The 24013-nt window shown below is 42.0% G+C and overlaps 1 protein-coding gene across 1 annotated transcript in view; it reads right to left on the bottom strand.

Annotated features, from left to right (window-relative positions):
- The window catches only part of baz2ba (bromodomain adjacent to zinc finger domain, 2Ba), a 322339-nt gene that overhangs the window by 130126 nt on the left and 168200 nt on the right, over positions 1-24013 (bottom strand). The window contains exons 4-5 of the mRNA XM_078552234.1: positions 18048-18215; positions 16266-16450 (exon numbers count right to left, since the gene is read on the bottom strand). Coding sequence (XP_078408360.1) covers positions 16266-16450; positions 18048-18215 — 353 coding nt within the window. The remainder of the gene's footprint in view (positions 1-16265; positions 16451-18047; positions 18216-24013) is intronic.

Here is a 24013-nt window from a genome sequence, read left to right on the forward strand (position 1 = left end):
AGGTCTGGGTCATGCTTGCAGAGCACTGACCCTTGTTCTGCTATCTCAGCAGCTACCCTATCAAGCCCCCTAAGAATCTTATATGTTTCAATAAGGTCACCTCTCATTCTTCTAAACTCCAATGAGTACAGGCCCAACCTACTCAACCTCTGCTCATAAGAAAATCCCTCCATACCCAGGATCAACCTAGTGAACCTTCTCTGGACTACCTCCAATGCCAGTATATCTTTCCTTAGATAAAGGGACCAAAACTATTCACAGTATTCTAGGTGTGGTCGAACTAGTGCCTTGTATAGTTTTAGCAAGTCTCCCCGATTTTATACTCCATTCCCTTTGAAATAAATGCCAACATTCCATTTGCCTTCTCTATTACCTGTTGAACTTGTATTTTATCTTTTGCGGATTCATGCACAAGGACTCCCAAATCCCTCTGTGCTGCAGCTTTCTGCAGATTTTATTCATTTAAATGATATTCAGTTCCTCTCTTCTTCCTGCCAAAGTGCATAACCTCACATTTTCCCACATTATATTCCCTGTCAACGTAATGACTGTTCCCTCCATGACAACCTGGTCCACTCCTCCATCACCCCCAACTCCTCACCCCCTTCCTACAGCACCTTCCCATGCAATTGCAAAAGGTGCAACACTTGCCCCTTTACCTCCTCCCTCCTCACTGTCCCAGCCCCCCAAACACTCCTTTCAGGTGAAGCAGTGCTTCACTTGCATCTCCTTTAATTGGCCTACTGTATTCACTGCTCCCAATGCGGTCTCCTCTGCACTGGGGAGACTAAATGCAGACTGGGTGACCGCTTTGTTGCAAAGTGCCTAATCAGAAGATGAAATGCTGTTCCGCCAGTTTGCACTGAGCTTCACTGGAACATTGCAGCAGGCTAAGGGTGTACATGTGGGCATAAGAGCAAGATGGTGTGCTGAAATGGCAAGTGACAGGAAGGTCTGGGTCATGCTTGCAGAGTGCTGACCCTTGTTCTGCTATTGACACATTCTGTTATCTTACTTTTTATGCCACTATCAGCATCTTCTTTCGTCTTTAACACTACCATTTATGCTCCCTTTGTCCTGTGTCCATGACATCTTTGTTAAGTTTCTCCTTAGCTCCCACCTATCTCTAACCTTCTATTTTGCTCCACCACATCTTAAACAGTATAAAATCCAATATATTTCTACTTCTCTTTAGCTCTGAAAAAGTCAAATGGACTGGAAACGTTAACTCTGTTTTTCTCTCCGCAGATGCTGCCAAACCTACTGAGTTTTTCCAGCATTTTCTGTTTCTATTTCAGATTTCCAGCATCCTCAGTATTTTGCTCAATAAATTAGTTGTCACTGTTGGTTTTAAAGTTAAACTATGATATTGAATAAACTGTCTGATGGTGCTGCTAGCTCTGGCAAGTAACTAATATGAGTTTATTAAATACATGTCAAAGGTCTGGAACTATCTGAAAATTATAAAACTAGAAAAAGTTAAGCAGCCATTTAAATACTTCTGCTATAAAAAAGACTTAGCCATACACAAAAATATGCAGATGGTGCAGATTTCAAAAGTCTGGCAAACATTGAAAAAAAGTCTGAAAAAGGAGCATCATGGTCCCCATGAGTCCATTGCAATGCAGGCATTGTGCAAACTTCATGTTGCCTGCTAATTTAAATGTTAGTAGCATGCAGTCCACACACTGTCAAGTGGCTGCACGCCTCAGCAGGGAGCCCAAACTTGTGCAAGCTAGTACCTCCTAAACCCAGCCTGCACCTCTTTAAGGGGAAGTGCATTCTGGCTGCAGCAGGTGCTGGAAGTGGCTGGGGACATTCTGACCTGCAAGAGTGAAAGTGGCATAACAGAGCAAAGAGCATGCTCCAAGGTTGTCTAACGCAGCACTGGAGGCCTTGGTGCTGGAAATGGACAGGAGGACAGAGGTTCTTTACCCACAGGGAGTCAGGAGGCCCTCCAGACAGACATCGAGAAGGCAATGGGAGCAGATAGCCATCACTGCCAATGCAAGCAGTCTAACACCAAGGACCTAAATGCAGCGGAGGAAGAAGTTTAATGATCTTCACAACTGGTCAAGATCAGTGAATGCATCTTCAAATGTCATTTGCCTTACAAATGAATTATTAACCTCACACACTGCTCAATTCACCAACTTCTTTCATTCACCAACCAACATTCTCATTCAAGCGTGACTATACCCAACTTTAATAACCTCACCTTACCATCACACACACTTAGCACAGCTACAAGCCTCACATCCACTCTCCTCATCTCATACATATTGCCAGCTATTCAATTATGACAAGCACATCACCCAAACACATTGCACCACACTCACCGACACACTTTCCTCTGAACAAGGTGGCACATAAACAGAGGCAGCAGAAGCCAACTGGTGGGGGACAGGCATGGCTGCAAATCATCCCCACGGAGGAGGAGGCAGTGCTGGCAAACATAAGAGCAGCCATGACTGAGCCCATGGCCACTGGCGGGGCTGAAATCATAGTTCTGGCATTTTCCTATCTAACTGACCTCCTCACATTCCAATTAACGGTCATCCCACAATCTCTTCTGATATACAAGCTGCAAATGATATAAGCATGCACCTCTTCTTCCAACACTGCCATCCCACCCCTCCACCCCATCCCCTTTCCTCACTGCAAGCCACTCTTGGGTATCTGCAAAGAGAAAGGCACAAGGACTGCAACTTTGTCGGACACTGGGTGTGAAGTCACTTGATCCTATACTTGCAGTCACTAGCTCAGCTACTGGCACTGTGCATACTGCAGGATTTGCACATGGTGAATCACCAGGCATGGATGACCTGCAGCTAGCTCCCCAAAGGCCAAGATCACACACGAGTGCCACTGCAGAGGATTCAGATGAGGATTTTGTGAGGCAGACTGTGGAAAAAGGTTGATAAACTTGGTGCAGAGACAGGCTTGCCAGAAAGCCAGCTATCACTGTCAAGGAGCATGGAGGAGTCCACCCCAATTTGGCACAGGGCTTTGCGAAGACATTGGAGCTCACTCTTTCCACCATGGCAGAAGCCATCCAATGCCTGCGCGGTGCAGTGGAAGTTGAAATTGAGGTCATGCAATTTCAGCCTGCTGTCATGCAGGAACAACTTACTGCCCCAAAGGCTCAGAATGCTGCCATCATGGCTGTGGATACCGGTGCTGAAAGGGGCTTGCAGGATCTCTCAGCAGCCCAGCAATCTGTCCTCCAATATATTACAAGGATTGCTGATGTAATGTCCCAAGTGGGTGGGATTGGATGTTCCTTCATCAGAACTTTGCATCTGGGTTTTTTTTATGCAAGTGATCTCCAATTCCATGAGAACACTTGTAGAGCTGACCATGATGCAGCTCATAGAAGAGGCAATGGAAATCTTCATGAAGGATGAGCCAAACAGAGAGCACAGTGCCAAAGTGAACAGGGGGATTGCTACAGAGGGATCTACCAGGAGAAGCAAAAGAAAATTGCCCAACAGTTCTTGGGAGTAAATTTTAAGGTTGTTCAGAATCCTGGCCCTTCATCCCATTAACTCCACAAGGATCTGGATGTTGCACGCCACCTTCAATTCAAAACCAAAGTCTTTCCAACTTCAGTCATTGAACTTCTCAGAAGAGGAAGACCAGGAACTAAAACCCCAAGGTCATGGCATCATGCAGGCAGCTCAAAGCACCACCGGCAGAGTCTTCAAAAGATCCTCAAATCCAGTGGCAAGAAAGGCAGTGCAACAGCCAGGCCTTCCTCCAAGCCAACATGTCCAGCTTCAAGGCTCTAAATCACTCAAGACTACCTTCACTGAAACGCTTTAGGGTTGTCCTCAAAGTATCCCTGAAGAGCTCAAACATCTCCCCAACTCATAATGACCAACACATAATGTGAGAAGGTTCATTTGGGAAGGCACCAAACACGGAGAGTCTTTGTCAGGAACAGGCAGAGGCTAAGTCAAGTCAGCAGAGAGTGCAAAACCCTCCAAGCAGCTTATCTAACTGATCGTCCAAACAACACCTACCCAGATATGGCAGAGCCTGGAGTGTGTGAATTGGACATATCAGCCATCTTAAAAACCATCGTGCCAGAGCGGAAGCAAGTCAGCCCCGAACCTGAGGGACTGCCTAAGCAGAAAGAGAGACTGACGATTGTTATCTAATTTGAAATTATACAGTGTTTCTTTGATATTTAGTGATTTATTTTGCAAGTTATTTCAGAAAAATAATTTGCACAATGCTGTACATATATGGTACAGTATTTCAAGTTGTATGTTGGTTTTTCTGGGTGAGAAATATCTGACGGGGCATAACCCCAGCTTTAACATTGATTCCTATGGGAACTCGTTAAAGTTGTGATTTTCAGGAACACAACCACAGCTTTAAGTGAGGCCTTACTGAACTAGTTTCGGAGCTGTTTGAGGCATCCTGCAAGGCCATCTGCAGCCTTCCAACCAGTCAACAGCCATCCACCAGTCATATTGCAGCCACTGGGAAAGCATTGTGTAGGAACACAAAGACAGGCAGAAGTACTCACAAACAGGCACTAAGGGAATGCACAAGGATGATAAATTGACTTCTGTGTGGTGAGATTGTGTAGGATACAGCAGACCCCAACAAATCATGACAAGTTCCGGCAAGTACCGCAGGACTTTAACATAGTGGTCCAGGCAGCAGCACCGCTGCTTAAGCACTGCAAATGATTATCAATGGTATTTATTGTCGCAGCATGACTCTCATTATATGCAGGCTGGTCACATGATTGGGCTGCACAACAGGGTCATCAGCTAGTTGGTCAGCAGATAGCCCTTGGTGCTATGTTATGAAATGATGGCTCAAATATTGAGGGAGCAGCAGACTGGTGCAGAATAAAAGCATTGTGGCTGCTGCCAGGATAAATAAGCAAGCACGAAGATGGCAACTTGTGACTGAGTGCAGCTCGAGACAGGAATGTAAGCTTGGGAATTTGCTAAGCGAGGGAATTTTAAGGGTTAATCTCTTTCTAAAATCTAGTCAAATTTGCATTTAGAATTTAACTACAATTTACTGTTAAAGCTAAGTTTATTTCAATCTTTGTCAGGAATAAACAAGCTCCCTGCTGGAGAGGCAGCTACAATCAGTTACTTAGCAGGCTAGTTCAAACTGGTGGCTCTAGCCAGCAGTGGTGGTTTTGCTAAGCACACAAAGTAAGCAAGCACGAACATAACAGTTTGTGATTGAGTGCAGCTCAAGATAGTGTGTAAACTTAGGAATTTGATAAATGAGAGAATTTGGTACAGTGAGGGAGGAGGTGCTGTTTTGGCTTTTTACAAAAAAGTAGTATAAGAGAGAGAGCTGGAGACCAGCAGCAAGATGAGAGCTGAAGCCCGGAAGCATTAATTCAGTGAGCAGATAGACGAGTGGTGGAGAGTTTTAATTTTTTTTCTCGCTATAAACAGGGGCAGTAGTTTAAACTGGTACTGGAATCCTTCCTATAAACAGGAGCAGTAGTACTGGTACTGTGAAGGCACAACTATTGTATTAAATTTATAGCTTAACTAGTTAAACCACTTGATCTAACTACAGATAATCATTTGAACTGCTAAATAAATCACAGTAAAGATGGCAGGGAGGTGATGTATTGCAACTGTAGCATGTGGGTACTGGTGGACACATGTGTGATCCACAGCAACCACATCTACATTGTTTGCAGCTTGAGGAACTTGGACTCAGAGTTAATGAGCTGGAATCTGAGCTTTGGAGAATGCGGCACATCAAGGGGGGGAAAGTTACCTGTTCTGAGAGGCAGTCACGCCCCTCAGGCTAGGTACTTTGAATTTGGTCCATGGTCAGGGACAGGAGGATGTGACCACAAAAGAGGCAGGTATGAGGATCCAGAAAGTAGAACTGGAGGAGCCTCAGTCCTAGAAATTGTCCAACAGGGTTCAAGGTTCTTGCAGCATGTGTGGACGAGATCCGGGACTACAGGGAAGATGAGCAAACTGACCATGGCACCGTGGTCCAGGGGGCCATTCAACTGGGGGGAGTTAAAAGGAATGTAGCTGTAGTAGAGAGCAGTACAGTTAGGGGGATAGATTCCATTCTCTACAGCCAACAGCGTGAGTCCCGAAGGCTGTGTTGCTTACCCAGTGCCTGGGTTAAGGACATTTTCTCAGGGCTGGAGTCGAACTTGGAGTGGGAGGGAAGAATCCAGGTGTTGTGGTCCACTTGGGTGCCAATGACATAGACAGGGCTAAGAAAGAGATTCTGCTGAGGGAGTACAAGTAGCCAAGGGCTAAATGAAAAGCAGACCACAAAGGTAATAAACTCTGGATTACCAGATGACCTATGAGCAAACTGGCACAGAGTAAATAAGATCCGAGAGCTGAATGTGTGACTCAAAACATTGGAGTGGGAGGAATTGGTTTCAATTCATGGTACACCAGCACCAGTGCTGGGGAAAGAGGGAGCTGTATTGTAGGGATGGCTTTCATCTGAACCATGCTCGGAGTAGAGTACAACTAGCCTGTCGAGAGGCTTTAAACTAAAAATGGGGAAGGGTTCATGTGACGGGAGATTTGCAAAGTTAAACAGAAAGGACAAGGCAATCGTGCACGGTAATGATACGGGCAATAACAACCAGACTGTGACAGGAAGGGACAGAGCGTGCAAACATAAGAGTGCACCAGCGTATAAGGTCAGAGTAGGCAAAAAAGGTAAAAACACAGAATTAAAGGCTCTTTATCTGAATACTCTCAGCAATGGATGAATTGATAGTACAAATAGAAATAAATGAGTTGGATATGATAGCCATTACAGAGAAGTAGTTGCAAAGTGACCAAAGCTAGGAACCAAATATTCAAGGGTATCTGACATTTCAGAAGAACAGGAGGAAAGGAACAGGAGGTGGGTACCTCTTAATAAAGGATGAGATCAATACAATAGTGAGAAATAATCTTGGTTTAGAAGATCAAGATGTAGAATCAGCTTGGGTGGGGATAAGAAAAAGAAAAGTCACTCGTGTGATTAGATTATAGGCCCTCGAACAGTAGGTACAGAATAGGACAGAGTATACATCAAGAAACAATAGGGGCTTGCAAGGTACTTAAATAATGTTCACATAGATTGGACAAATCAAATTTGCAAAGATATCCTGGAGCATCAGTTTGTAAAATGTATTCAGGACAGTGTCTTAGAACAATAAGTTCTAGAACCTACCAGGGAACAGGCTATTTTGGGCCTGGTAATGTGATTTGAGACAGGATTAATTATAGACCTCATAGTAAAGGATCCTCTTGGTAAAAGTAATCATAATATGATGAATTCACATTCAGTTTGACAGCAAGAGATGTGGCTCCATAACTAGTGTCTTAAATTTAAATAAAGGCAATTACAAAAATATGAAGGCAGAATTAGCTAAAGTGAACCAGGTAAATAGGTTAAAAGAGATGGTAGGGAAGCAGTGGCAGACATTTAAGAAGATATTTCATAACTCTCAATAAAGATATATTCCATTGAGGAAGAAAGACTCTAACAAAAGGATGCAGCATCCATGACTAACCAAGAAGGGTGATATCAAATTGAAAGGAAAGGCGTACAATGCTGTGAGGATTAGTGGTTCGCCAGAAGACTGGAACATTTTAGAAACCAGCAAAGAATGATTTAAAAATATTAAGAGGAAGAAATTGGAGTATGAGAGAAAACTAGCCAGAAATAAAGAAAACAGACAGTAAAAGCTTCTACAAGTCTATAAAAAGGAAAATAGGAACTAAAATGAGCTTTGGTTCATTAGAGGGTGAGACTGGAGAATTAACAATGGAAAACAAAGAATTGGCAGAGGCTTTGAACAAGTATTTTGTATCATCTCCACAGCAGAAGACACAAAAAGCATTCCAAAAATAGTAGAAAATCAAGAAAAAAGGGAGAAACTTAAATCACTATCACTAGAGAAAAAGTAATGAGAAAAATAATGGAACTTTAGGCCGACAAGTCCCCTGGACCTGATGGCCTGCATCCTAGGGTCTTAACAGAAGTGGCTGCAGAGATAGTGGATGTATTGGTTGTAATCTTCTAAAATTCCCTACATTTTTAAAAGCTTCGAGTGGATTGAAAAACCACAAATGTAACATCTCTTCAAAAGAAGAGGGAATAAATAAGTAAAAGTATAGGCCAGTTAGTCTAAAATCTGTCACTGGGAAAATATTAGAATCCATTATTAAAGATTTTAATCTATTATGATGATTTTCTAAATGTCTTATCAAGGCAGCATCAACATAAGTTTTGTGAAATCTTGTTTGACAAATTATTCACGTTCTTTGAGGATGTAACAAGTAGGGTGAATAAATGGGAACCAGTAGATGTAATGGATTTGAATTTCCAAAAGGCATTTAATAAGGTGCCACTACACAAGACAAAAGCTTACGGTGTTAGGAGTGATATATTAGCATGAATAGAGGACTGGCTAACTAACAGGAAATGGAGAGTCAAGATAAATGGGTCATTTTCAGGATAGCAAACTATAACCAGAGGAGTGCCACAGAGATCACTGCTGGGGCCTCAATTATTTTTGATCTTTAGTAATGATTTAGATGAAGGGATCGATGGTACTGTGGCCAAATGTTCTGATGATACGAAGATAGGTAGGAAAGCAATTTGTGAGGAGGATACACAGAGTCTGCAAGGGGTATAGAAAGGTTAAATGAGTGGGCAAAAATCTGGCAGATGGCTTATAATGTGGGAAAATGTGAGGTTGTCCACTTTAGCAGAGAAATTAAAATGCTGCAGTACAAAGGGATCTGGCTGTCCTCACACATGAATCACTTCAAGTGATCATGCAGGTACAGCGAGTAAATAATGCGTCAAATGGAATATTGGCCTTTATTGCAAGGGGAATGGAGCACAAAAGTAGAGAAGTCTTGCTACAACTGTGCAGGGCATTTGTGGATACAGAGTACTGTATACAGTTTTGGTCACCTTACTAAGGGAAGGACATACTTACATTGGAAGCATTTCCAAGAACATTCACTGGGTTAATTTCTAGGATGAAGGGACTGGCTTATGAGGAAAGATTGAGCAGGTTGGGCCGGTACCCACTGGAGTTTAGAAGAATGAGAAGTGATCTTATCAAAACATAAAAGATTCTGAGGGGGCTTGACAGGCTAGATGCTGAGAGTTCTTTCCCTCATGTGGGGAATCTGGAACTAGGGGGCACAGTTTAAAAATAAGGGGTCTCCCATTTAAAACGGTGATGAGGAGCAATACTCTTCCACAGCAAGCATTGAAGGCTGGGTCATTGAGTATATTCAAGACCGAGTTAGACTGGTTTTTCATCGACAAGGGAGTCAAGCATTATGGGGGCAGGCAGGAAAGTGGAGCTAAGGTCACAATCAGACCTGCCATGATCTTATTGAATGGCAGAGCAGACTTGAGGGGCAAAATGGTCTATTCCTGCTCCTATTTCTTATGTTCTTATAATACCACGCATGAACCTGCATGTTGTGCTGAGCATGGTTACACACCAACTGCATGTCCAAAAAGTGGCAACCTTTACACCTCTGCATTTAGATGCAATCCCCTCAAAGCCTCGAGCATACAGTCAATGGCACCTGGCGCCCTGCAACATGGGAGCTGCCTGCAATCCTGGCAAAGGCATTTGCATGCTTCGCCTGCTTCTCTCCAGTTAAAGAGAACACAATGTACTTCTCTGGTCCTGGCATAAAGAACTTAGAATATGTAGCAGTTGGACAGCAAACTGGGAGAAGTTAGAGAATCTATCTGCTCCAGTCTAGAAACATCGCAACATGAAGAAACTTTTGGCTATCAACAGTGCTGCCTTTTCCCCGCTTTGAAGCTGCAGGCCTGTGAGGTCTTAAATTTCAGTGAGCACCTCCTGCATGAAACAGAAACGATGTTGATGTTAATAGTCATTTGGTAGTGCAGAACTTGAGTATTGCTGGAAAAAAAAGAGATTTTTGTCTAAGCTTTTTGTCTTGCACTCATCAGGACAATTTGCAAGAAAATGCCAATGTCAGGAAAAACAACATATTTATACTGTATGAAATGAGTGTTGATTGGTTGGCAAGTGGACTCTAATTTGTAGAGGCGTTGCCATGGAGAATGCACCAGTTGATTGTGACTGACAGTTAACTGCCAAGTATTGTTTTAAATTTAAAACAGGCAATTTGACTCTGGTCAAGGTATTGCCCTGGGGAATGAACCAGCAAATGGCTGCCACTTATTTTGTTTAGCTGAAACAGGCGCAACATGTGTACATGTTCTTTCTATCTGCAAAGAACAGAGCCCTGTGTATTAATATATGTAGCCTCTAGTAGGCATAAATGCGCCACACTGCGAGCCCGACTGACTATCCTAAATTGGTTGTCAGTGTAATTCTTAGCACACTGAAGAGTATTTAACAAATGTTGCCCAATCATGGAATCACATCCAATGTCGGACACTGTATTTTCAGTTTTGCAAGCTCGGGCTGGTTGGGTATGATTTGTACCCTGCATGTTGCGAACAGTGGAAGGGACATGCTGTTTGATAAAATCCGCCAGTGTTTGGGACATACGGCCTACATACCTAGCATCACACCCGCACTGAAATTCATACACCACATTATTCATTTGTGTGATAGGCATAACATCTTTTTGGCTTGACAGCAACATCCTGTTAATGGCAAATACCACATATGGTAGCAGCATGAAACATTTAGCTTCACCTGTTGCTCAAAGTTTTGAGATATTTTGCCCTTCCAGGGTAATCTGAGGTAGACTGGGCACTTTTCAGAGCCAAAAATGATAGCCTTGGGCCCGTTCCTGAGTTTGCATGATGTACAACATGAAATGATCTGATCAGAGTAGCCATTATCCCACAGGATGTCTTTTCATGTGCCCTATTTCAGCATCACGCTTGCATGGTGAGCAGATGGCTTGGGTCATATTTATGAGGTTGCCAATAAGGCCAATCTTATAGCACGTGGAACTGTAAGAGTCCCAACGTGTGTATTGGCCAGTAGAGAAGCCCCTGGCAGATTTTTCAACTAGCACATCAAGGAAGGGGAGTTGATTTAACTGATCCATTTCAAAGGTAAATTTGAGAGCAGGGTGGAGCCCATTAGGACATGTAAGGAAATTATTACATGCAGCTGCAGCTTTAAATATAACAAACATATCATCCACATATCAGAAATATGCCAGGGGTAGGAGGTTGGATACCATTCCATCGAAGACACGTTTCTCATTGAACCCAACAAAGATGTTTGCGAAAGCTGGGCCTAGAACCCATGGCAACACCATCTATTTGGGCATACATGGTATCATTAAAGCTGAACTCAACTGTACGGGTTGCGAGTTCATAAGTTCATTGAACACTGACTCATGCAATGGTGGCAGATCTAGATTGTTATGATATAGTACGGCAAGGCAAATATCTATTCCTTAGGTGGAACATTGGTGAACAGGCTAGCAATGTCAAATGAGCACATGGACACAGCATTGCTATCGATATGCAAGTCCTGTATGATCTTCGCAAATGTGAAGGAATCTTTCACGAGTATGTGGAAAACTTGCTCAAAACTGGTTGTAACAACTCGCCCAACCACTTGGCCAATTCATGATCTGCAGGACCGGTCACAGTAAGATAGGGCTGAAGACCGTACAGGACTTGCATATCAATAGCAATGCTGTGTCCCTGTGCTCACGTGACATTGCTAGCCTATTCACCAATGTTCCACTTAAGGAGGCCATAGGCATTTGCGCTGCAGCACTATATCATGGCAATCTAGAACCACCACCATTGCATTAATCAGTATTCACTGAGCTTATGAACTCAGCAACTTGTGCAGTCCAGTTTGGCTTTAATGAGACAATGTATGCCCAAATAGATGGTGTTGCCATGGGATCGATCCCCTCTAGGCCCAGCTCTCGCAAACATCTTTGTTGGGTTCCATGAGAAATGTATCTTCGATGGAATGACACCCAGCCTCCTACCCTTGCATATTTCTGATATGTGGTTGATATATTTGCTATATTTAAATCTGTAGCTACGTGTCATAATTTCCTTGCATATCTTACTGGGCTCCATCCTGCGCTCAAATTCACCTTTGAAGCGGAACAGTCTAATGAAGTCCCCTTCCTTGACATACTAATTGAGAAATCTGCAAAGCGGTTCTCTGCCACGGTCTACCACAAGCCTACCTTCACTGGTCAATATACACGTTGGGACTCTTACAGTTCCACACGTTATAAGATTAGCCTTAACGACAACCTCGTAAATAGGGCCCAAGCCACCTGCTCAGCAGGCAAGCTTGATGCTGAAATAGGGCACATCAAAGACATTCTGCGGGATAATGGCTACCTTGATCAGATCATTTCACGTTGTATATCATGCAAACTCATGAACGGGCCCCAAGGCCATCACTTTTGACCCTGAGAAGTGCCCAGTCTACCTCAGAATACCCTGGAAGGACAAGGCATCTCAAATAATTTGAGCAACAGGTGAAGCTAGGCGTTTCACGCAGCTACTAAGTAGTAGCAACACGAGTGGCATTCACCACTAACATGATTCTGCCGTCAAGTCAAAAAGACGTTCTGCCTATCGCACAAATGAGTAATGTGGCATATGAATTTCAGTGCCAGTGTGATGCTAGGTATGTAGGCCGTATGTCTCAAACACTGGCAGATCGCATCAAACAGCATGTCCATTCCACTGTTTGCAACAGGTAAGGTACAGACCGTACACAACCAGCCTATGCTTGCATTATTGAAAATACAGTGTCCAACATTAGATGTGATTCTGCGATTGGACAACATTTGCTAAATAATCCTCAGTGTGCCAAGAATTATGCTGACAACCAATTTAAGATAGTCAGTCGGGCTCAGTGTGGCGCATTTACGTATACTGGAAGCTACGTGTGTTAATACACAGGGCCGTCCTTTGCAGACAGAAAGAACATGTACACAAATTGCGCCTGTTTCAGCTAAATAATCTAATTGGCAGCCATTTGCTGGTTCATTCCCTAGGGCAATGCCTTGATCAGAGTCAGGCTGCCTGTTTTAAATTTAAAAAAATGCTTGGCAGGTAACTGTTCATCGCCATCAACTGGTGCATTCTCCATGGCAACACCTCTACCAATCAGAGTCCACTTGCCAACCAATCATCACTCTCTTCTCGTACAATATCATAATGTTGTTTCCCCTCACATTGGTATTTTCTTGCGAATTATCCTGACGAGTGCAAGACAAAAAGCATCGACAAAAAATGTCTCTTTTTTCAGCAATATTCAATGCAGACACTGTTCCTGGCTTACGTGAGTTAAGAGAAATGTCCCCTGAAGATCCTGGGTCGATGAGGACTCCTGGTGAGAGTCCTTCTCCCCCTCTCGGAGAGCAGTTTGTTCTCTTCTGTGCTGCATCTGCTCAGTCTCCCTTTCAGGTTGCAGGCCAAGGGGCATGGTTACTACAACATCCATGACTAGGAGAAAGTGACTGACCAGAAAACTTGAACTCATACCCAAGGGTTTCAAGTGCAGCACCACTCTCTGTTGACTTCACCAACTTTAAACAGGACCGGAGAACTCACAGCACTTCTCACCTGAAAGCATACAAACAAGGAGCAGGAGTAGGCCATTCGGCCCCTCGAGCCTGCTCCGCCATTTAATAAGACCATGGATGAACTGATAGTAACCTCAAATCTGCATCTCACCTATCCCCAATAGCCTATCACCCCCTTGCTTACCAAGAATCCATCCACCTCTGCCTTAAAAACATTCAAAGACTGCTTCCACTCCCTTTGAGGAAGAGAGTTCCAAAGACTCATGACCCTCAGAAAAAAATTCACCTCATCTATGTTTTAAATTGGCGACACTTTATTTTTAAAGAGTGATCCCTAGTTCTAATTCTCTCACAAGAGGAAACACCCTTTCCACATCCACCCTGTCAAGTCCCTTCTTGTTTCAATCAAGTCACCTCTTACTTTTTTAAACTCCAGCCGATACAAGTCAAGCCTGTCCAACCTTTCCTCAAAAGACAACTGCCCGATCCAGGTATTCGTCTGGTAAGCTTTCTCTGGACTGCTCCCAACGCATTTACATCTTCATAAATAAGGTGACGAATATTGTACACAGTCCTCCAGATGTGGTATCACTAGTGCTCTGTATAACTGAAGCATAACCTCCCTACTTATGTATTCAATTCCCCTCGCAATAAATGATAACATTCTATTAACTTTTCTAATTACTTGCTGTACCTGCATACTAGCCTTTTGCTATTCATGCAATAAGACACCCAGATCCCTCTGCATCTCAGAGCTCTGCAATCTCTCACCCTTTAGATAATTTGCCTCTTTTATTCTTCCTGCCAAAATGGACAATTTCACATTTTCCCATATTATACTCCATTTGCCAGATCTTTGCCCACTCACCTAACCTATATTTATCTTTTTGTAGCCTCCTTACGTCCTCTTCACAAATTAATTTCCTACCTATCTTTGTGTCATCAGCAAATTTAGCAAACATCTCATTCATCCAAGTCATTTATATAAATTGCAAACTGTTGAGGTCTCAGCACTGATCCCTGTGGCATACCACTTGTTATATCTTGCCAGCCTGGAAAAGAACCATTTTTGGCCTACTCTCTGCTTCCTGCTAGCCAGTTAATCTTCTATCCATACCAATATGTTACCCCCTATAACATGAGCTTTTATTTTCTGCAATAACCTTTGATGTGGCACTTTATCAAATACCTTCTAGAAATCTAAGTGCATCTACTGGTTGTCCTTTATCCACAGCACAGGTTACTTCCTCAAAGAACTGCAATAAGTTGGTTAAACATGATTTCCCTTTCACAAAACCATGTTGGCTCTTTCTTATTACCTTGAACTTATCCAAGCGCCCTGATATAGCTTCTTTAATAATAGCTTCTAACAATTTCCCTATGACAGGTGTAAAGCTAACTGGCTTGTAGTTTCCCGCTTTCTGTCTCTCTCCCTTTTTGAATAACAGAGTTACATTTGCTGTCTTCCAATCTAATGGAAAATTTCCTGAATCTAGGGAGTTTCAGAAAATTAAAACCAATGCATCAACTAACACACGCGCCACTTCTTTTAAGACCGTAGGGCAAAGTCCATCAGGACCCAGGCACTTGTCAGCCCACAGCTCCAACAATTTATTCAGTACCACTTCTCTGGTGATTGTAGTTTTCCTGAATTCCTTCCTCCCTTCCATTTCCTGTTTTATAGCTGCTTCTGGGATGTTACTTGTATTCTCAATAGTGAAGAATGATGCAAAACACCTCTTCAATTCACCTGCCATCTCCTTGTTTTCCATTATCAATTCTCCAGACTCACTTTCTATAGGACCAACACTCATTTTGTTAACTCATTTCTTTTTAAACTATTTATAAAAACGCTTACTGTTTTTATCTATTTTTATTTTTCTGGCTAGCTTTCTCTCGTACTCTAATTTTTCCATCTTATTAATTTTTTAATAATCCTTTGCTGTTATTTATATTCTGTCCAATCTTTTGGCCTTCCACCTATCTTTGCACAATTACATAGTTTTTCTTTTAAGTTTGATACTGTCTTCAACCTTTCTAGTTAACCACGGATCATGTGACCATCCCTTGGGCTTTTTCTTGCTCGTTGGAATGTATCTATTCTGTGTATTCTGAAATATCCCTTTAAAAGTCTGCCACTGCATCTCTATTGACCTACCCCTTACCTAATTTGCCAATTCACTTTAGCCAGCTCTGTTTTATGCCTTCATAATTGCCCTTATTTAAGTTTAAAAACATAGTCTTGGACCCATTCCCCTCTCCCTCAAACAGAATGTAAAATTCAAGGATATTATGGTTGCTGCTACCTAGGGGCGCCTAATGAGATCATTAATTAATCCTATCTTGTTGCACAAAGCAGTGGGTGGTCCCATTAAATGGTGGGCTCTTCCTGCTGCTGAATGCATGTTCAGCTGTGCATGTTTTTTTTTTAAAGGAGCTAGCTAGAGCACCAAGGTTAAAAATGCACTTACCTCAAAACACCATTATACTCTGACTGATGATCTAACTAGTCTGCATACTTCTGGTGCCCACACCCAATGACCTCACCGAAATAGCACCCAGAGGATATATCATTTTGGTAGCAAAACAGTACCCACAGCACTACAGATGCCACTGTAGCGATTTTGAAGTTAAAAGTTGCTAGCTTGGCCATAGCAGTGAGTTTTCGCTATTAATAAAATAAAAATCAGTTTAAACAGAATTTTACAGGACAAAGAGTTAAATGCTACATACTTTTTCTTTTAGCTTGTCTGCTGGAGTTTCCGAATGCTTATTTTGTTCAAAAATGCATTTGCGTCCCTTTCCTGAAATTGTCATCTTAGCTTGTCCTGATGAAATCATTCCAATGGTAGCCAGTCCAGATGTGCTGACTCCTGACACGGCTGTAATGCTGTTACCATTCAGTGACCCATTCATACCTTCAAAAGAAACTGCAAACTGTGAAAAGGTGCTCCAGTACTATTGGTCAAACAACCATTGTGTGAATGTAACAAGTGTATCTAAACAATGATTATTGTTCTTGGTTGCAGTATTTGTGGAGAAATGAGCGAAGGTTTTACATGAAATACTAATCAGAAGCATTTTGTCTCTCTTGAATAACCTTAATAATTTCAAATATAAAATTAAAATGTTTCCAGGAATTAAGGGCCTTGAATCAATTTTCAGGAGGGTGTGTGTGCGTGCGCATGCTCACAAGTGATGGCAGAATACAATTTACTGCAGCACAGCTAGGGGGAAAAAATGGATTTTCAACTGATAACAACGTAGGATTGAACTAGGTAAACTATTTTTCACTACAGCCCCAATTCTGCAAAACAACAGCAGCATGAGACCTTGTATGCAGCACACAAGAAAGAAAACTGGCCATCCAACCCCATAATCAATGTGGTAGTCCAGTTTCCATCGGTTATTTGGGGTTAAAAAGTGAAGGAACAGTACCAGCATGGACAGCCTCGTAGAATCTTACAGCACTTGGAAATGCACATTTGGAAGGAAGCCTGATTGTGTTGTCATGCACCTGCCTCATTTTTCTTTCAGAGTGTTGCAAGTCACAGGTTGGGGTATCCTTTCAAAAAAAGCCTTAGCAAGTGGCTGCAGTGCATCCTGTAGATAGTATACACTGAAGTGACGGTATGTCGTGATGGAGGGAGTGATGTCTGGCAAGTGGATGAGGTGCTCACTGCTGTTTCCTGGACGGTGTTCAGCTTCTTGTGTGTTGCTTCAGCTGCATCCAACCAGGAACGAGGAGAGCGTTTCATCACACTGCTGACTTGTGCCTTGTAGGTGTTAACAGAGACTGCGGCAGGAATATTCAGCCTCTGACTTGCTCTGGTAATCACATCATTCATGTGGCTGGTGCAGTTGAGTTTCTGGTCAATGACTTCCTGAATATAAACGGGAGCTGGTTAGGCTCTCTTCTGTAGGCCATCTCCATTGACTGGCACTAGTGTGGCATGAATATTACTAGCAACATATTAATCCAAGCCTGGATGTTTTCCAGTTTTTGTCACAAGTAAGCATGGGCTGCTTCATTATCTGAAGAATTACAGATGGAGTCAAACATTGTGCAATCATTGGCAAACATCCCCACTTCTGTTCTTATGATGGAGGAAAGTTAATTAAAGAAGCAGCTGAAGATAGTTGTGTCTCAGATGCTGCTATGTCCTGGGACCGAGATGACAGGTATGACTCCAGACACTGGAGAGTTTCTCTTGCAATTCAGAACAACCAATTTTACTCTGGCTTCGTGTGGTCAACTGGTGCTTTGATGTCAAGGGCAGTCACTTTCACCTCGCTTCTGGACCTCAGCTTGTGTCAGCTGGCAATGGATTACAATCAAGATATAATGCAGTGGCCATATGTTCAGGAGCTCAGAAGGCTCAAGTCAAAAGTGGGAAGTGCATTTTAATCATTTAATGAAATCCAAACCATATACTTAAAGAACTTCTAACTATTTGGGGTTTGCAAAACTCAACTTAGACTATTCACAAGTATATATACTTTGCTATCACTCACCTTTTTGTGTCCCTCGGCCAAATTTGTTTGTGTTTCGGGAATGGAATGGATTGGAATCATGATTTGGAGTTGAAGCAGCAAACACTGGTGGAATTCGTAGCATGCCTGATGGGAAAAAAGTTGTACCTGCACGAGTCTGCGTCTCTGTAGCTCGCCACCATTCAGTACCTTTACAAAAAACAACATCTTTATGAGGTGGTTCATATTTTTAGGCAACTGTGTAATACTGAATTTAAGGGCTTAATCGAACATGAAAAATTACATTTCCTCAAATATCAGTGGTTACATAATTCATATCAACCATTCTTGACCAAAATGCCCCCCCAAGTTTTCTCATCTGCCCACCTGTCACCATGTTTGGCACAGCAGAGGGCAGAGAGCTTCCTTTCTGCTGGTACTTTTATTTTCTCCCTTCCTTTTCGGCTTCCAGAACAATAACAAATTCAGAGAGTTCAAATCATAAGCAGATCAAAGACAGAACGCAACAAATAAAAACAGAAAATACTGGGAAATACGCAGCTGGACAGGCAGCATCTATGGAGGAAGGAACAGAATTAACATTTCAATTAACTGAATTTTGCTTTTGTTGTAGAGAATGCAATAGACTGGGTGCAACTGTATACCAAAGCATTGTATAAATTACCAGTGCCACTTCAAGCGTCATGGACTCCTTCACCTTTTCCCAAAAGCTGACACTTGCATATAATCAACAGGTTTTCATTCTTCCAGATGAGTCCTGGCCTCACCAAGGAGAGACACAAGATGCATTCCACACTCCCAATTTATCAGTCTTATATACGAACATGCGAATTAGAAGCAGGGATAGGCCACTCAGCCCCTAAAGCCTGCTCCACCACTCAATGAGATCATGGCTGATCTGATTGTAACCTCAGCCCCACTTTCCTACCTACCCCCAATAACCTTTCACCCCCTTGTTAATCAAGAAGCTATCTAGCTTTGCCTTAAAAATATTCAAAGACTCTGCTTCTACTGCCTGTTGAGGAAGAGAGCTCCAAAGACTCTTAACCCTCAGAAAAAAATTCTCCTCGTTTGTCTTAAATGAGCGATCCCTCATTTTTAAACAGTGACCCCTAGTTCTAGATTTCCAACAAGAGGAAACATCCTCTCCACATCCACCCTGTCAAGATCCTTCAGGATCTTAAAGGTTTCAATTAAGTCGCCTCTTCTAAACTCCAGTGGATACAAGCCTCACCTGTCCAGCCTTTCCTCATAAGGCAACCTTGCCCATTCCTGGTATTAGTCTAGTAAACATTCTCTGAACTGCTTCTAATGCATTTACATCTTTCTTTAAATAAGGAGACCAGTACTGTACACAATACTCCAGATGTGGTCTCACCAATGCCCTGTACAATTGAAGCATAACTTCCCTACTTTTGTAATCAATTCCCCTCACAATAAATGATAACATTCTATTAGCTTCCCTAATTACCTACTGTATCTGCATACTAACCTTTTGTGATTCATGCACTAGGACACCCTGATCCCTCTGAATCTCAAAGATCTACAATCTCTCACCATTTAGATAATGAGTTTCGCTTTTATTCTTCCTACCAAAGTGAACAATTTCACATTTGCCCACATTATACTCCATTTGCCAGATTTTTGTGTCGTCAGCAAATTTAGCAACGATTCCTTCGGACTCTTCATCTAAGTCATTTATAAAAATTGTAGAAAGTTGAAGCCCCAGCACTGATCCCTGTAGCACACCACTTGTCACATCCTGCCAACCAGAAAAAGACCCATTTGTGCTAACTCTCTGCTTCCTGTTAGCTAGCCAATCTTCCATCCATGCCTTTGATTACTCAGAGTGAGCTCTGACTCCTAATCAAAGGCTTGTTTTCGCACAAATATTTTGTCCTTCCTAAACATAAATTCTGTGTACATCAAAAGAGTGTTAGCTCCTTTCAATGTAAGAAAGATGAGTTGGTAGATAAGGCTTCATCACTGTGATCCACCTGAGGTAAACAAAAATATTTTTTAAATCATCTGCTATTTCACTGAACAATTAAATGAAAAAAGTGGATTCATTGCCAAAATATGTAATCACCAACCCTGTGTGCTGAAATAAGGGTTACAAAGAAATACTTTTTTCGCAAAAACCTACAAGTTCAAATAACTGACATCCAAACTGGGACTATCAAATGAAAGATCTGACTTTATACATAATTGTAGCAAACCTGAACAGGGTTTATTCTTGAATTGTCATTCCTTCAGTCATAAAATCAATATAAACTCTCACGGAGCTAAAACAATGTACGTGGCCCCATCATTCTTTTTTAAAATAATTACTCTTTAATAAGATATCGTTGTAGTCTCCCAATAAGTTTAGATCACAGTGTCATATCTGACATACCATCTCAGGCAAACTATTTTGTCTGCATTTCATTGTGATGGGATAATCAAGGCTGAAAGACTTGCATTTAAACCAGCTAGTAATTTGCATAATGCTGAAGAGCTTAAAACTTGAGAATGATCCCTGCTATGAGAGAAGTGTAAGATGGCGTACAAACTTCCAGTTCCAAACCAAAAATGTATCAAGATCTAGAGCCTCTTGTTACAACTAATAAATATGCGTTCGTAGGTTCTATTTTTGAATTGCTACTGTGGTTACAATCTGCTTTCTTTTACTTCTGTCTGGCCACTGTTTCTCTGAACTAAAGTGTCTAGTTTGAGGAAGCCTTAACACAATGACTCTGGTCCTAACCATGCCTCTCATCATATGTACACACACATATACTGAAAAATTTCTAGGAAGCTTTGCTCATTAAAAAGCACGTCAGCAGCAGCTCACTGAGGACATGGATATGATGTGATGGTAGTTTGGTATTTAGTAAGTAAGGGGAATACCACCCACTTTACTTCATTCCTGAATCAACTTGGAAGCCACTTTCACCTTGCTTCTGGACTTCAGCTTATGTCAACTGGCAATGGGTTATAGTCAAGAGAAAATGCAGTAGCCATGTATTCAAGAGCTCAGGAGGCTTAAGTCAGAAGTGGGTAACAATGCAGAGAATTCAATTAGTCCACTACTAAGGTTAACATTGTGCCATACATAGGTGTCAACCTTTGTATTCTGTATCAAGCAACCTCAGGTCCTGAAAACACTGGTGCCAAGTTCCAGGGCTCAGAAGCACAGGACCCAAACTTCCACTCCCAGAACCTTTTCAGAGTGCAGAAGGCTTGCAACAGGCCCAGAACTGAGACAACTTGATTAAAAGGTTCATAGGGTACAGAAATGCTTCACGATTACACAAAAAATTACAGAAGGACCAGGTCAGTACACTACTTTATGCAGTAGGATCTATCACTAATGACGTGATAGCAAGGCAGGGGGCTGTTGAGACTTCAACTCCTTATGAAGAAGTCCTGCAAGCTTTCGACTCTTATTTCAGCATCCGTCAGAATTTAATAACACAGATCTACATTTAATAAAAGAAAGCAAAGACCAGGTGAATGCATGGATTTGTTCAACAACCTTCTCAGGGAACTACAATAATGGAATCTTAAAGAATGAGCTGATTCGCACGCAGTTGGGGTCCTAGATGAAGCAGTGTCAGGTCTCTTACAGACCAGAGAGAATTTCACAATAGTGAAAGCAGTGCAGATTGTGAGGCAAATTGAACTCAGGAAGCAGAATGTGGCGTTTGTTCGTGGGGAAGGAGAGGTCCTGTGCAAAATATCGACTGAGACCCTTCAGTTTGTGGGCCATAAGAGAGAAAGTGCACCAAAGCTTAAGACTGCCTAAATAGGGAAAAGCATGCCAACCGCCATTTTTATGTGTCTTCAGGAACAAGCCGCACAAGTGAGAAGAATGTCCAGTGGGGGCTGCGGTGGGGCAAAGTGTCACAACTGTGGAAAAATAGGCTATTTTAAAACTGTCGCTCGAAAATGCTGACAATCTGTAAAAAGAGGAAGAAAAATTTAAAACAGAGCCACATACGAGAAGTGGAAGAATCACAAGCAAAGGAACTAATCTTCCTGGGGGAGCTAAGTGATACTGAAAACAAGTATTGGAGTATTAAACTCAAAGTGGATGGACAGCCCACAGAGTTTAAATTAGACACAGGAACAGGGGTCTCTGTTTTATCATATGAAGTCAAATGGCTCAAACAGATAACCCTCATCTATCAAATTACAAGGTCCTGATGGGTCAACCTTAAAAGTCAAAGCCAACTCATGGTAAAGCTGAAAGACCAAGAAGTCCTCGAACCTCTTTGTCATTTAAAACCAAGAGTGCTCTCTACTAAGCAGAAAGACATGCCTAAAACTGAAAATCAGCAGTACATTTTGAAATCAATTTCCAAAATTGTTTACCAGGCCTATGGAAGCCAATTTGCACATAGCAAGTTTCCACAAACGGATGTGTGATAATGGCCATATAACCTGTTTTAGTAATGTTGATTGAGGAATAAATGTCAGTTTATGCTCTTATGTAGGATACCTTTTCTCCTTCAATATAATGTCATGCGATCTTACTTCTCTCTACCTGAGAGGACAGACAGGGCCTCAGCTTAACATGTCACCTGAGCAATGACACCTCTCATGGTGCAGCCTTTCCTTAATTCAGTACTGGATGAGCAGCCTAGATGTGTGTGCTCAAGTGTCTGGAGTGGAATTTGAGTCCACAACCTCCTGACTCAGGCAAGAGTGCTACCAATAGAACCATGGTTGATGTGAGCAGAGGGCAGATTTGCTGCAAAGATTCAAAAGAAAGCAGTTCAAGCTCCTGGAGGTGGTTGATATTGCTGTATACAAAGTAGTACTAAAATAATATAGATAGTATGTTGGGTAATGTTCCTTGTGGCCATTATCGCCTGGAAATCGTTTTTGATTACCTTCAACTAAATAGAATGCTGGTCAGACTTCATTTGGAGCACTCTGCCCAGTTTTAGGCTCATCATCTTAGGGAAGATACACTGCCCCAAGTTTTAAGGTAGAGAATACAGTAAGTAAATAGGGCTTGCTGCATTAGTTTGTCTGTCATTCCACAGTGCCTCTTGTGGTTTTACAACAAGATATTTGGGACGCTCATGAAGTGTCTATATTTTACCATTGTTCATCGGCAGCTTCCACTATATTGCAGCTTGAACCCTTACTCCAACTCTGCTAATTTCCTGGTCACTGTCGCACTTTCCCATGGGGATTGGGACAGAAGTGGAAAAAAACTGAAAAGGGAATTGTCATGAGGATGGTATCACATGCAAACTGGTTGCTGGCTGATGCACACTATTTAGAGAATTGAGAGAACAGGTTTCCAAGTCTTGCCATGCAGATGTTTGTACGGAAGGAAACAAAGATTTTATATTCACTAAGAATAAATAAATAATTTAATACTAATGGGGGGGGAAAATAATTTAAAGAAGCCAAAAGAGTGGAGTATAAACACCAGCATAGGTCGGTTGGGCTGAATGGGTTGTTTCTGTAAAATTCCATGTAATACATAGCCTCTGCTATCTCTTCCTTAGCTAGTTTGGGAATGGATAGATCCAATTCATTCAGACCTGAGGTTTTATCCTCCCAAAATTAGAGTTTATTACCTCCTTCTTAGCTGTCTTTATTGTTTTTGATCTCTTCTTCTAATATCATGTCCACTACATTAGTCTCCCTAGTAAAAACTGAAGCAAAGTAAACATTCAATATTTCTGCCACTTCACCATTACTTGTGCATCCCATAGTGGCTTGATCCCTATATTAACTTCCTTATGTTTTTTGTGTGTTTATAGAATACTATTTCTTTTTATATTGTTTTCATTTTGTAATTTCTCTTGCCTTTCAAATTGTTTCTTTACAATCTTCTTTGAATTACCTTTTGCCATCGTCGTCTTTATTGCCTATATACTTAATATATGGGAACCAGTTAGCTCAGTTGGCTGGGTGGTTAGCATGTGGTTCAAGATAACACAACCAGCAGAGGTTCAATTCCCATTCCAGCTGAGATTAGCTTG

Source organism: Cetorhinus maximus, chromosome 11, assembly GCF_964194155.1.
Source record: "Cetorhinus maximus chromosome 11, sCetMax3.hap1.1, whole genome shotgun sequence".
Lineage (NCBI taxonomy): Eukaryota > Metazoa > Chordata > Chondrichthyes > Lamniformes > Cetorhinidae > Cetorhinus > Cetorhinus maximus.